The sequence below is a fragment of the Ursus maritimus genome (assembly GCF_017311325.1).
Source record: "Ursus maritimus isolate PB19 chromosome X unlocalized genomic scaffold, ASM1731132v1 scaffold_X1, whole genome shotgun sequence".
In the NCBI taxonomy this organism is placed as follows: domain Eukaryota; kingdom Metazoa; phylum Chordata; class Mammalia; order Carnivora; family Ursidae; genus Ursus; species Ursus maritimus.
This window is the reverse complement of record NW_024423319.1, coordinates 83039813-83052593: the sequence shown is the minus strand read 5'-3', so window position 1 is coordinate 83052593 and position 12781 is coordinate 83039813. Positions and strand designations below refer to the sequence as shown.

The window sequence follows — 12781 nt, the reverse complement described above, 5'->3', positions numbered from 1 at the left end:
GACCCCCAAACTCAGCAGCTTAGCACAACAAACATTTATTTTCTCAGTTTCTGGAGTGTCAGGAATCTGGGAGCCACTCAGCTGGGTGGCTTTGACTCAGTCACATCTGAGGTTTCAGGCAAGTTGTCAGGACTGAAGACAGGACCGTTTGGCTGAAGGACCCACTTCCAACACGGCCCACTCAGGAGGCTGTTGGAGGAGGCTTCAGTTCACCACCTGAGCCTCTCCCTGGAGCTCCTCACAACACACGGTCCCAACAAGCAGGCAGGAGACCAGGAACAAGACGGAACTGTAGTGTCTATCGTCACTTAACCTCAGAAATGGCATACCATCACTTCTGCTGTATTTTCTTGGTCACACAAACCAACACAGGAGGGAACTACACAGGATGTGAATACCAGCAGGCAGGGATCATTGGGGGCTACATCACAGGCTGGCTACCATACTGAGTGACATCTAATATCCAAAGCAGAAGTATTGGGACAGAGATGAAGAATTTTAAGTAAATACAATAAATAAGAGATAAAAGAATATAAAACCAGAACAAGTGATATAAAAGGGACCTAAAGAAAATATTAGGTGTGAGAGTATGATAGGAAAAAAAGGAACAGAAAGGTACTGTAAATGGAAAATATGAAACGGGATGTCAGGAGTTTTACTGTAATAGCAATCACAAAAATATTTAGAACACAGTGACCCTCACTGGATTAAAAAAAAAAAAAGGTCCAACAACACCCACGCAAAGACTGGGAAATGTTGAAAATGAAAGGATGAAGAGAGGATATAGCACATTAATAAAAGCCCAAAGAAAGCTGGAATAGCCATTCCAATAGTTAATAAAATTTAAGATCACAAAAGACAAAGGACATACACTCATTGACAGGAAGATATGTCTATCATAAACACACATACACCTAAGGAACACTGAACAATACATTTTCTAAAAGATTTTATTTATTAGAGAGAGTGCAAGGGTGGGGCAGAGGGAGAGGGAGAAGAGGGAGAAGCAGGAAGCAGACTCCCCACCGAGCACAGAGCCTGATACAGGCTTGATTCCAGGACCCCAGGATCATGACCAAAGGCAGACACTTAACTGACTGAGCCACCCAGGTGCCCCTGAACAATACATTTTTAAGCTTGATATATATATATATATATGTTTTATATATTAATATATATAAAAACATTCCTGTATATATATATGATTTATATGTATTAACATATATATGAGAACACATTCCTGTATAACCCACACTTAACAAACGGAGAAGACTACTTTTATGCTTACACTTAACAATTACAAAAATAGACCATGTTAGGGCACTAACACCTCGATGATTTCCAGAGTATCAATATTAAGCATTATCTCTGACCATAATACAATAAAATTAGCAACACCAAAAACCTAAAAAGAACAACAAAAACAACCCATCTTTGGAAACTAACATTACTAAATAACCCTTAGATGAAAGAAGAAATCATAAAGGAACTTTAGAAATATTTACAACTAGGGGGCACCTGGGTGGCTCAGTCGTTTGGGCAACTGACTCTTGGTTTCGGCTTGGGTCATGATCTCAGGGTTGTGGAATCAAGTCTTGTGTCCAGCTCTGAGCTGAGCATCGAGTTTGCTTGAGATTCTCTCCCTCTCCCTCTGCCCCTCCCTGCCACTCTCCCTCTCTCTCTCTCTCTAAAATAAATAGGGGTGTCTGAGTGGCTCAATCAGTTGAGCATCTGCCTTAAGCTCAGGTCATGACCTCAGGGTCCTGGGATCAAGTCCTGAATTGGGGTCCCTGCTCTGCAGGGATTCTGCTTCTCCCTCTCCCTCTGTCTCTCCCCCGTGCTCATGCACGCACTCTCTCTCTTGCTCTCACTCTCTCTGAAATAAATCTTTAAAAAATAAAATATTTTTTTAAAAAAGGAAAGAAAAGAAAGGGGCCCCTGGGTGGTGCAGCCAGTTAAGCATCTGACTCTTGCTTTCAGCTCAGGCCATGATCTCAGGGTCTTGAGATCAAGCCCCAAGTCCCGCGCCGAGCTCAGCAAGAAGTCTGCTAAAGTTATTCTCTCCCTCTCCCTCTGCCCCTCCCTGTGTTCACCTCTTTCACTCTCTCTCAGATAAATCTTTTTAAAAAGATTTTTATTTATTTGTCAGAGGGAGAGCACAAGCAGGGAGAGCGGCAGACAGAGGGAGAAGCAGGCTCCCCGCTGAGCAGGGAGCCCGATGCAGGACTGGATCCCAGGACCCTGGTATCATGACCGGAGTTGAAGGCAGACGCTGAACTGACTGAGCCACCCAGGCGTCCCTCAAATGAAGAAAGAAAGAAAGAAAGAGAGAGAGAGAGAGAGAGGGAGGGAGGGAGGGAGGGAGGAAGGAAGGAAGGAAGAAAAGGAAGGAAGGAAGGAAGGAAGGAAGGAAGGAAGGAAGGAAGGAAGGGAGGAAGGAAGAACTGGCTCAGTCGGTAGAGCATGGGACTCTTAATCTTGGGGTTGAGAGTTCAAGCCCCACGTTGGGCATAGAGCTTACTTAAAAAAATATAAATAAATAGGGGTGCCTGGGTGGCTCACTCGGTTAAGCATCCGACTCTTGATTTCATGACTCAGGTCATGATCTCAGGGTCCAGGGATTGAGCCCCACATTAGGCTCCATGCTCGGCAGGGACTCTCCTTGGGATTCTCTCTCTCCTTCTTCCTCCGCCACTCCCCATCCCGCTCCCTGCCCCACCACACTCTCTCTCTCAAATAAGTAGATAAATAAGAATATATAAAAAATAAAATGTTAAAGAAGAAATATTTACAACTAAATAATATAAAAACACTACATGCAAAATTTGTAGGACACAGCAAAATCAGTTAAGACAAGAAACCCATAGCTTTAAATACGTTTATCAGGAAAGAAAGGTTAAAAAAGATACACTTTAAACCCAATAAAATGGTTAACTGTGGAAGGAAGAGAACAGCAGTTGGGTGCAGGATTAAAAGAGAATAAATAAAATGAGGAGCTTTTCATGGAACAACAATGAGGATGTGTCATGAACTGTAGAATATGATCAGAGCTCGGGCACTTTGTGAGGCAAACAAGTACTTCTTTTTTGCATGGGGGCTCAGATTCTCTGAGGGTTACCTAAGACCATTATGTATATGCACAATGTGAAATCTATTCATGTCCATCCTGGGCATAGGAGGCCTGGATATGGCAAAAGCCAGACAAGTCCATTTTGTGGATGCATACCATTCTGTACTCTGAAAGTTAACAAATCTAGTCTGTATTTAGAGGGCTGACCCTTAGAAGGCTGGACAAGTCCATTCTACGGATAAGAAATGTAGAGTTTCCAAGAGCCAACTAACCCAGTCTTGCTTGACCGGGAGCTCAGACACCTTGAAAGCTGGACAAGACCAAATCGTGGACAGTGAGCTCAGCCCCTCCTTGCTTTGGATAAGTTCACTGTGTACTGTGAAAGTCTTTTCTGTGGATCAAGGGCTCAGGAACCCTGAGTGACACAAAATTGTTCTGTGGATTGGAATTTACTCCCTCTTAAGATTGGAGCATCCTGTTTTGTAGAAAGAATCTGGGGCAGTCTACTGGCAGGCAAATCAAGAGACTGGCTTCAGGAGGCTGTCAGATAAGGAGGGCTGAAGTCAGAAATGAGAAGGAATGACGCCAGGAAAAAAAATCCCATGACAGGCGGCTAGATGTTGGGCAGAGAAGAAAACTTAGGGATCAGCATCAGACACCGAAAAAACGCAGGATCTGACGTTAACGGGTGTGGAGGGTTAGGATGACAGGGAAAGTGGGGAATAAAACATTGGGGCCTTCGAGGGATATTGAGAGGGCTGGGAGGTGAAGGAGGTTACAGTAATTACATCTTGGGGAAGTACAGGAAGACGACTGAGATGGTGAGGAAGACGCCAGAACCCATGGGAGGGGGGTATGACGTCAAGGATGGCCAGGGTTATGTCACGGACGGAAAGAGGTGTGAGGACAAACAGGTTCATGCGCATAGCGATAAAGATGGCTGGGCCAGCGAACGGATACGGACCTCAGGGCGCACCAATCACACAAGGATCGTCTCCATTCCCGGAAGCATGCTGAGCTTATTGGCCCGTTTGCTCCGCCGTCCCTTCCTCCCACCCCCTTGCTGGCTTCAGCCAATGAGCATAAACGCTGGTGCGCGCGGGGGACGTTTCGTGACGTGTACGCTACGTACGCTTTATCAAGCGTCTTCCCGCGCGGCAATCTTCCCAGTCTCTCCGTTCCTGGACGGTAGCTGTTCTTCTGGTCCTTTTGCTTAATTTGCAGGTAAGCAGCACATGTGTTGTGGGCCGGCTGCTCCTCACCTCCCTGATGTGCGCCGCGCCGGCCAGGAGCTGGGTGCGCGAGCGGGGAGAGCAGCGGCTTCTGACACGTAGGCTCGGGTTTCTCCCGAGTGGGCGGGTCCCGTGCTGAGAGGTGAAACTTTTCTGTTGGTGGGAGGCTGGCGCTTTATATCTGAGTGCGAGGAATGCTGGGAGGGACTGGCGACGTCGGTGGCGGGAGTGACCGCGCGACAGCCGAGATTTGCGCGCGCCCTTCCCCCCACTACCACGTGACCGCCGCCATCTTGTTCTGCGGGTGCAGGGGGAACGCGACGGTGTTGTGGACCTGCGCAGCGGCACAAAATGACGGGCGTAGTAGTGATGATATGGGCATGCGCGAAGGCGGCCCTCAAATGGCTGCCTCGCTGATACAGCACCGCCGATTCCCGCCTTTTCGGCTTTCTTTTTGGTCTGTCTGTAGTTGCTTCTTCGTTTCCTCTTTTCTTTGGTCTCCCCCTTTCTTTCCTTCATCTTTCTTTGCTCCTACTTTTTTTTATCTCTCATCTCTATGGTTTCTCCCACCCCATTTCGTACTTTCTCCGCAGTACTCGAATTCACTGCCATGTCTTCTGAAGAAGGGAAGCTTTTCGTGGGAGGGCTCAACTTCAACACCGATGAGCAGGCTCTGGAAGACCACTTCAGCAGCTTCGGTCCTATTTCCGAGGGTGAGACATGGGCCAGATGTATGATGAGCTGGGTGTTTGTGAAAGTCTGGGGCCCTTGCGTTTCAAGAAATGGAAAGAGAAAAATCGGGACCCTGGGTTTTCACATAATTCGTTCTTCTGTTCTTAGGCCTAAGGTGTAGTCTTATAAGAATCCTGTAACTTTCAATTAAGGATTGGTGGGAAGGGTCCATCCTCCACCTGACACCGTTTCTTGCTTATGTTTCTCCTTACCCACATTTTCTCTCTTTTCCCCAGTGGTCGTTGTTAAGGACCGGGAGACTCAGCGATCCCGGGGTTTTGGTTTCATCACCTTCACCAATCCAGAGCATGCGTCAGATGCCATGAGAGCCATGAATGGAGAGGTGAGGTCTTCTACCTGCATAGGGGCCTTGCCCCCATCTGCCACTTCCACCATTCTTTCTGTTTTTCCCTCTGTGTCTGCTAGGGGCAGCGCGGCCACCAAACCCCGCAGTGCCCACTCACAGGAGCGTGACTGCCTTCTGTTCTAGGGGGTGGAGGGCAGCGGCAGACAGAGCCGGGCTGCCTGGGAGGCGACGACTGGTCCTGCATGAGGCCGAGAAGCCACCTGTGGATGGTTGACCTGCCCTGGGCTTAGGTAGTAGAGTCTGCAGACCTGCGGGCCTGGCCCGGAGAGGACCTCGTGAGTCTTCTGGGATGGACTCTGAAGTCTCAAACCAAGAGAGGTGTCTGTCTATCTAGCCCTAATAGTGGGGCAGCTTATAGGAGTGGGGAGGAGAACTCAGCCTGAGTTCAGTCAAGATGTAAGTAGTAGCAGGGGGAACACGGTGGATTCAGGTCATTTTGTGGGATTCTATAGCTCCTGATAAAGCCATTCTGGTCAAAGGAGCTTGTTCTGGAACATGGCACCCAGAACCTGGTGCCCAGCAGAAGTTTCTGGGCTCTTTTGCCCACTTGCCCTACCCATTCTTCCCTCACCACTGTCTTGTTTGACCACCAACCCATCCTCCTTGTGTCTCCCCACACGTAGTCTCTGGATGGTCGCCAGATCCGTGTGGATCACGCGGGCAAGTCGGCCAGGGGAACTAGAGGGGGTGCCTTTGGGGCCCATGGGCGTGGTCGCAGCTACTCTAGAGGTAAGTGCATTGGTGAGTTTGGATATGGGGAAGAGTGGCTTATTAGTGACTTACGTCTGGACAGCTGCCTTTCAACTTTTTTCTTAATCTGCTATAGGTGGTGGGGACCAGGGCTATGGGAGTGGCAGATATGACAGTCGACCTGGAGGATATGGGTATGGATATGGAAGGTCCAGAGACTATGGTGGCAGGTGGGTAGCCAAGGGATTGGGGTACTCTGGTGGTGCTGCCTTCTTCTTAAGAGCTCAGCTGCCTGAGAGTTCCTTCATAGCTCATCTTGGTGTTAACTAGTGTGTTCGTTTTTACAAATTGTAATGAAACTTTAAGTATGACACTTAGTATGTTTTGAGTTCAGTATAATGCACTGGTAAATTATAAGATAATGAAGTTGTGATATGGTAAATGGTAATAACACATGTTTATTGTTTCGTGTTGGTTATATTGTGTTAGTGTTTAATATTCCATATGCAACTTACATGCCACGTAATTATGTGATTTCTGTACAGTGTACGTTTGATACATCTGTTTTATATGTTAAAGTGCGTATAATAACACACAGAACATGATAGGATGTGTAAATATGTGTGGTTTTTAATACCCAGGTGTCTGGGTTACATTCTTGCTAACTGCCATGTATGTTTTCTCCCAGAAGCCAGGGTGGTTATGATCGCTACTCAGGAGGAAATTACAGAGACAATTACGACAACTGAGATGAGGCATGTGCACCTAATGTAGGTGAGGCTTATATGTTGCCACTGAGCGGACCTCTGTCCACCAGTCCTGTCCACTCAGCCTTTCCTCCTGCCTGCACTCACTTCACCTGGCCCACCTGACACAATTCCTAGGCTTCCTTTGCTCTCAGGTGCCTGTCAGAGCTAGTCTGCTGTTGGGAGGGGATGTCTAAAAACCTGTCTCCCCTGTAATCCTTGCTGGGCTTGGAGGAGATGGAGCGGCATGGCTCAGCAGTCCTTATCAACCCTGGGAGGTGAGCGTGTGTGCCTCTGCCTTCCCAACATTACAATTCTCCCCCTTCTTACTGTTCTCAGATACACAAGGAATAAAACTTCTGATCCAGGATCATCCTTCCAAATGGCTGTATTTATAAAGATTTTTGGAGCTGCACTGACACATCTGTTTTAGTACATCAACTTCTATTTTTGAAATGAGCTCCCAAGGTAGCTGTCAGAAAGACCTTTTAGAAAGCTCCCATGTGTTTTCTAAAATTTCTCCCTTTTAAATACTAATCTTGGGACATTTGTAGAGTCTGGGTATTTTTCCCTTTTACCAGTTTTTCAGTTTGGGCTCTCAGGATTACTGATCATGGCAAAAAATGTTTGTTCAGACTGCTTTTTTTAAAAAAAAAAGAAAAAAGATAATGTGCATTTAGGGGCATTTAAAAGCCTGTATACAATGTTAATCATGAGTAGGAAACAATTTTCAAATGCAAGTGGAAGAAATCAACACACTTAGAGGTGGGTTTTTTATTCAAGGTCACCACCCTGAGTATAGAGAAGTTTCTTAAAATATTTGTGAATGTCCTTTTTTTTTAGTACTGGAAGAAAACATATTCTGTTGTGTCTCATTTAGCATTTTAGGTTGTCTTTCACGGAGCTTAATAAAAAGTTGAAACATGAAAACGAACTGATACTGATAATGTGGTTTTTCTTTGCTCAACCCAGTTTTCAAACTAAAAATGGAAGATCAAGAAGGCAGGCTTTTAGGAAAGAATTCAGTGGCGGGTTAAGCAGCAGTTGCCATAAGAGTAGACACCTCCAGCTGAAAGTTCGGTTCCCTTTGGGTATACGTGAAGTGTGGGGGTGGTGGGGGTTAAAGAGGAAATAAATACTGTTGCTGGAATTGGGTTTCCTGAGATGGCCTCTTGGTCCTATTGTTTTGCCACTATTGTTTTGATCATTGTCAGCTTGGGAATCAGACTGCTTGGCTTTGAGTCTCCCAAGCCTCTCAGAGCATCAGTGGGTGCCCTCCTTGCAGGATTGTTCTGAGAATTTGAGCACCTGGTCGGGTTAAACCCTGTCATAAAGAGCATTTCCAGTTTCTTCTGACTAAAATGTTGGGAGGTGGAGGAAGTGTACTAAACTCCCATTTGAGGAACATTTGGAAGAATCCTGGTTTGAAAACAAGGTTCTAAGAGTTCAGACTCTGGATTCAGATTCCAGGATTCAGATGAAGTCTCTGTTGCTCTCCAGCTATTTGACCTTGGGTAGGACACTTAACCTGTGTGCCTCAGCTTCATGGGCATTTTACATTTCTTCTTGAAGGTTAAGTGCATTTAATAGGCATGTACAGTCATTGAGAAGAGTTAGCGAAACTCTTATTCACAGGGATTCAGTCTTGGGGGGGTGTGAGGGTCTTTGATGGTAAGGCAGTGGCAGTGGTTGGGCCTGCTTTTGTACCTGTAGCTGGTCTTAGTTCCTCACTCCTGATACTCCCTTTGGTCCTGTTTCTGAAGGCTGCATTGGAGTCCTATTGGTGTTATCCCTCCTTTTGGAGTTCCTCATCAGTTGTGTCCGCAGCTTCCACCTGGTTGATACAAAAGTCAAGTACCACCAGATCTTAATGGGGTGTGTGTTAATGAAGTCAATGGGTTTCCCTCAAAAAGCCTGTATGGAAACCCCAGTGTGATGGTGTTAGGAGGTGAGGTCCTTGAGGAGGGGTGGAGCGATGAGGATTAGATAAGGTCATGAAGGGTGGTGCCCTCATGAGTTACAAGAAAGCTTCCCCCTTCTGTTCTCAGCCACTTCTTGTAAGAAGTTGGTAGTCTGGGAAAGCACTCACCAGAGCTCAACCATGCTGGCACCCTATAGATTCGGCCTCCAGAACTGAGAAATTGGTAAGTCACCCAGTCTGGTGTTTTACAGCTCCCATAACTGACTGAAACTGTAGGTTCCTGTATTGGGAGAGTCCCGGTATTGGAAGCGTCCCAGTATTGGGAGCCCACCTCCCTGACCCCAGCTGGTTGGGACAGGCTCCAAGGGACTCTTCCACCCAAGCAGTCATGAATCTGCTTTGGCAAGTGGGTGGAGACTAGGGAACTTCTCACACCTCCTGACTGTCCCACTGAGCCAGGAAAGGGGCATTGCAGCTACCACTGCTGGTTAGTATTGGGTAATTGGTCTGAGGAGGCGTTCTTTGCTGGGTCTTGGGAGAGCCGAGGCAGTGGGGACTGGCAGGAGGAGCACCATTACCAGGGGGAAGGGGGGCACCTGCTCCTTGCCTGTTGGGTAGTGAAATGTCTTTGCCCTTGGTGTGGCTTGAGGCAAGATCCGTAATCGACCACAGAGCTCCTGCAACAAAGTGATCCCCTAAGTGACATCAATAAAGGCCACGGCCTCCTACACCTGCTCTGCTCTCCTGATGTTAGAAGGTGCCTTGTAGGGGCTCCTAGCTGGCTCAGCTGGTAGAGCATGTGATCCTTGATTTTCAGGGTTGTGAGTTCAAGCCCCACGTTGGGCATAAAGCTTACTTAAATAGAAGATGCCTCGTAGGGGCGCCTGGGTGGCGCAGTCGTTAAGCGTCTGCCTTCGGCTCAGGGCGTGATCCTGGCGTTCCGGGATCGAGCCCCACATCAGGCTCCTCTGCTATGAGCCTGCTTCTTCCTCTCCCACTCCCCCTGCTTGTGTTCCCTCTCTCACTGGCTGTCTCTATCTCTGTCAAATAAATAAATAAAATCTAAAAAAAAAAAGAAGAAGATGCCTTGTAATCCGGCCCAGTCTTGTGGATTTGCTCTAAAGAAAAAGGTTTAGAGGACTCTTGGTTTTCTTCACTGCAATTGCTGATCAATAAAATTTCCAGATATGGGGCTCCAGGCCCCTGTAAAATGCTTATTAGTCCTCTGCTTCAGTTTGACCGGAGTTTCACTAGTGCACATGCTCCTCAGGAACCCACGGAGACTGGAAGCTCCCATACAGAGGTTCCTTGAGGACCTCTGTCCCAAGGCTTGGGAAAACCAAATCCCTGGTCTGCAGAGCCTTGTATTTACAAGCCCTGGATCTTGCCTAGACCAAAAACCTTGACCCAACCCTTCTTTTAGATACCCCACCCCCTGCCTGCCCATGTCAAGAATAAATCCAAGGCCCTAACCCTTCCCACCCCATGTGGGCTGGAAACACCTTGCACATCCTGCTTAACAGCTTCATTTCTTTGCCTCAGATTCAACATGTGTAAGATGGGAATAATAGTGCCCACCAGATGGGCGTTTTAGGACATGGCAAATTACTGAGAGTACACCCGCACCCTTGGCCCTCACACTCCTGGACTTGGGGGTGTAGGAAATGTTGAAAAGCCTTTTCAAAATAAGCTGCTGTGACTAGTTATGTATGTAAGAAGGCATATCGGATAATGATCAGTAGCCAGTGTTCCATGACTGCTGCTCAGGACAAAACCTGTCCCTGCCCAGCTGCCTTCTTCCACTACCCCCCCACCCCTCCCCAGGCTAACATAAAGGCTATGATCCTTTATCATTCAGAGTGCTTAAAGATCTGAGAAACTAGAAGCGGTTTTTTTCAAATTGGGTACAAGACCTGACTTAGAGCGCTTCATAATCTTTTTATTTTTTTAAGTAATCTCTACACGCATCCTGGGGCTCAAACTCACAACCCCAAAACAGTCTCATGCCCTTCCGACTGAGCCAGCCAAACACCCCAGAGCTTTTCATAACCTATTTTTTCCTTTTAGTGTGCAAATGCACGCAATATACTGCAAAAAAAGTGGTTATGGAGCGCTGCCCCAGATCCTAATGGGTGGTCTTAACATACAGAGAATGCACAAAGTTAAAGCTCCTAAATTGTCGAAAACAGTCCATGGCGTTCTGTATAAACATTCCTAGTACAATGTTGAGTCAAATTTTTTAACTTAATTTTAAGCTTCCTTTAAGTAAAACTCATCTTTGGAATTTTCCTTTGCTTTTTCTAGTTCTTAATAGTTGTCTGAACACAAGATTTGCAGTCTCTATTTTAACCCTTATGATTGTAATCCATAGTAACAGGTATATTTTTCTCCCTGGAGTCCAGTCCACCCATTTGTTGATGTAAGTGGAAGAAAGGCTTAATGAAGTGGGGAAAGTACCCTGGTGTTTACCACTTCATTGTATCTTTTTTTTCTTTTTTTCTTTCTTTCTTTTTTTTTTTTTTTTTTTTAGATTTTATTTACTAGGGGCACCTGGGTGGCTCAGATTGTTAAGCTTCTGCCTTCGGCTCAGGGCATGATCTCCAGGTCGTAGGATCGAGCCCCCTATCCCCCTATGGGGCTCCCAGCTCAGCAGGGAGTCTGCTTCTCCCTCTCCCTCTGCCTCTCCCCCTGCTTGTGCTTGCTCTCTTTCTCTCAAATGAATAAAATCTTTTTAAAAAAGATTTTATTTACTTGACAGAGAGCACAGCAGGGGGAGAGGCAGAGGGGGAAGGAGAAGGAGGCTCCCTGCTGAGCAGGGAGCCCGATGTGGGACTCAATCCCAGAACCCTGGGATCATGACCTGAGACGAAGGCAGATGCTTAACCACCTGAGCCACCCAGGCGCCCCCACTTCATTGCATCTTAACAAAACAGCTGGCCCGAACCCCTCAAATGCTTGTGGAGCCTGCATTTTGAAAAAATGCTGTGTGTTTATAATTGTTGAATCTCTGTGATAGGTACATGAAAGTTCATTTTATCAACACCATTGTAAGTTCGAGATTTTCTGTAACACAAAACTGTGAGGGGGTGGTTGGTTAGACCTCAGCATCGGCATGGGAGGTGGGTAGCCGTGAGCTATTTTCTGCTGTCTTGCCCTGTCCTCCAAAGGCCTCTCCATAGTCACAGGCATTTCTACTCCAAAGGCCTCAAGAAACCCCATTGTATAAATACTAGTAGCTTCTCTTTCTTGGCATCTGACATTGTTATTTTCCAGATACTGGCCCTAGAACCCCATCCTGCTTCCCCGCCCCAATCACAGATCTCACGACCCCTCTGGCTTTTCCAGGCAGAAGGACTATCCCTTTGCCCGGCACTGGAGGTCCTGCCTTCCAACCTCCATACCCAGGACCTCTTAAAACCTCTCTCCTGGCCTGTAAAAGGGGGGATTATAAAGGTAGCCCATTAAATGAGTTAAGATATGGGAAGCACCTAAAACAGTGGTAGTTACATGTGGTCAAATGTTAGCATTTGGGGTTTTTTTTGTGTGTGTTCTTTTTAAGATTTTATTTATTTGAGAGCACGGGCAGGGGTGGGGGTAAAGGGCAGAGGGAGAAGGACAAGCACACTGCCCGCTGAGCGTGGAGCCATCTTCAGGGCTCTGTCCCGGGACCCTGAGACCATGACGCTCAACCAACTGACCATGACCTGAGCCGAAGTCAGACACTCAACTGACTGAGCCATCTAGGCGTCCCAAATGTTAGCATTTGTTATGTGTGACAGATAATTGTAGGAACAGCAATGGATACATTTCTTTCCCTTAGGAATCACGTCATGGTGGGGTCTAAAGACAGTAAAGTAATAAATCCATGTCTAACATAATGTTAGGGAGTGGCAAGAATTAAAGCCAAGGGCGTGGGGAGTGATGGGATGTGCTCTTTTATGCAAGCTGGCCAGGGAAGGCTACTCAGGAGGTAGCCTTTCAACAGAAACTTGAAGATAGTGATAGCGGGGGAGAGCAAGCCAG

The 12781-nt window shown here is 46.9% G+C and overlaps 1 protein-coding gene across 5 annotated transcripts; it reads left to right on the top strand.

Annotated features, from left to right (window-relative positions):
- The first annotated feature begins 4142 nt into the window (after window positions 1-4142).
- RBM3 (RNA binding motif protein 3) lies at window positions 4143-7771 on the top strand. 5 transcript variants are annotated; one of them, XM_040632165.1, is made up of 7 exons: window positions 4143-4294; window positions 4896-5015; window positions 5271-5377; window positions 6025-6130; window positions 6228-6321; window positions 6783-6861; window positions 7177-7771. In XM_040632165.1, exons 2-6 carry the CDS (start codon window positions 4913-4915, stop codon window positions 6838-6840), a joined length of 468 nt encoding a protein of 155 aa, XP_040488099.1. In that variant the 5' UTR covers window positions 4143-4294; window positions 4896-4912; the 3' UTR covers window positions 6841-6861; window positions 7177-7771. The 5 variants fall into 5 exon arrangements, with proteins under 5 accessions (XP_040488099.1, XP_008689480.1, XP_040488083.1 ...); XM_008691258.2 differs by having other exon boundaries at window positions 6783-6865; XM_040632149.1 differs by having other exon boundaries at window positions 6780-6861.
- The last annotated feature ends 5010 nt before the right edge of the window (window positions 7772-12781 follow it).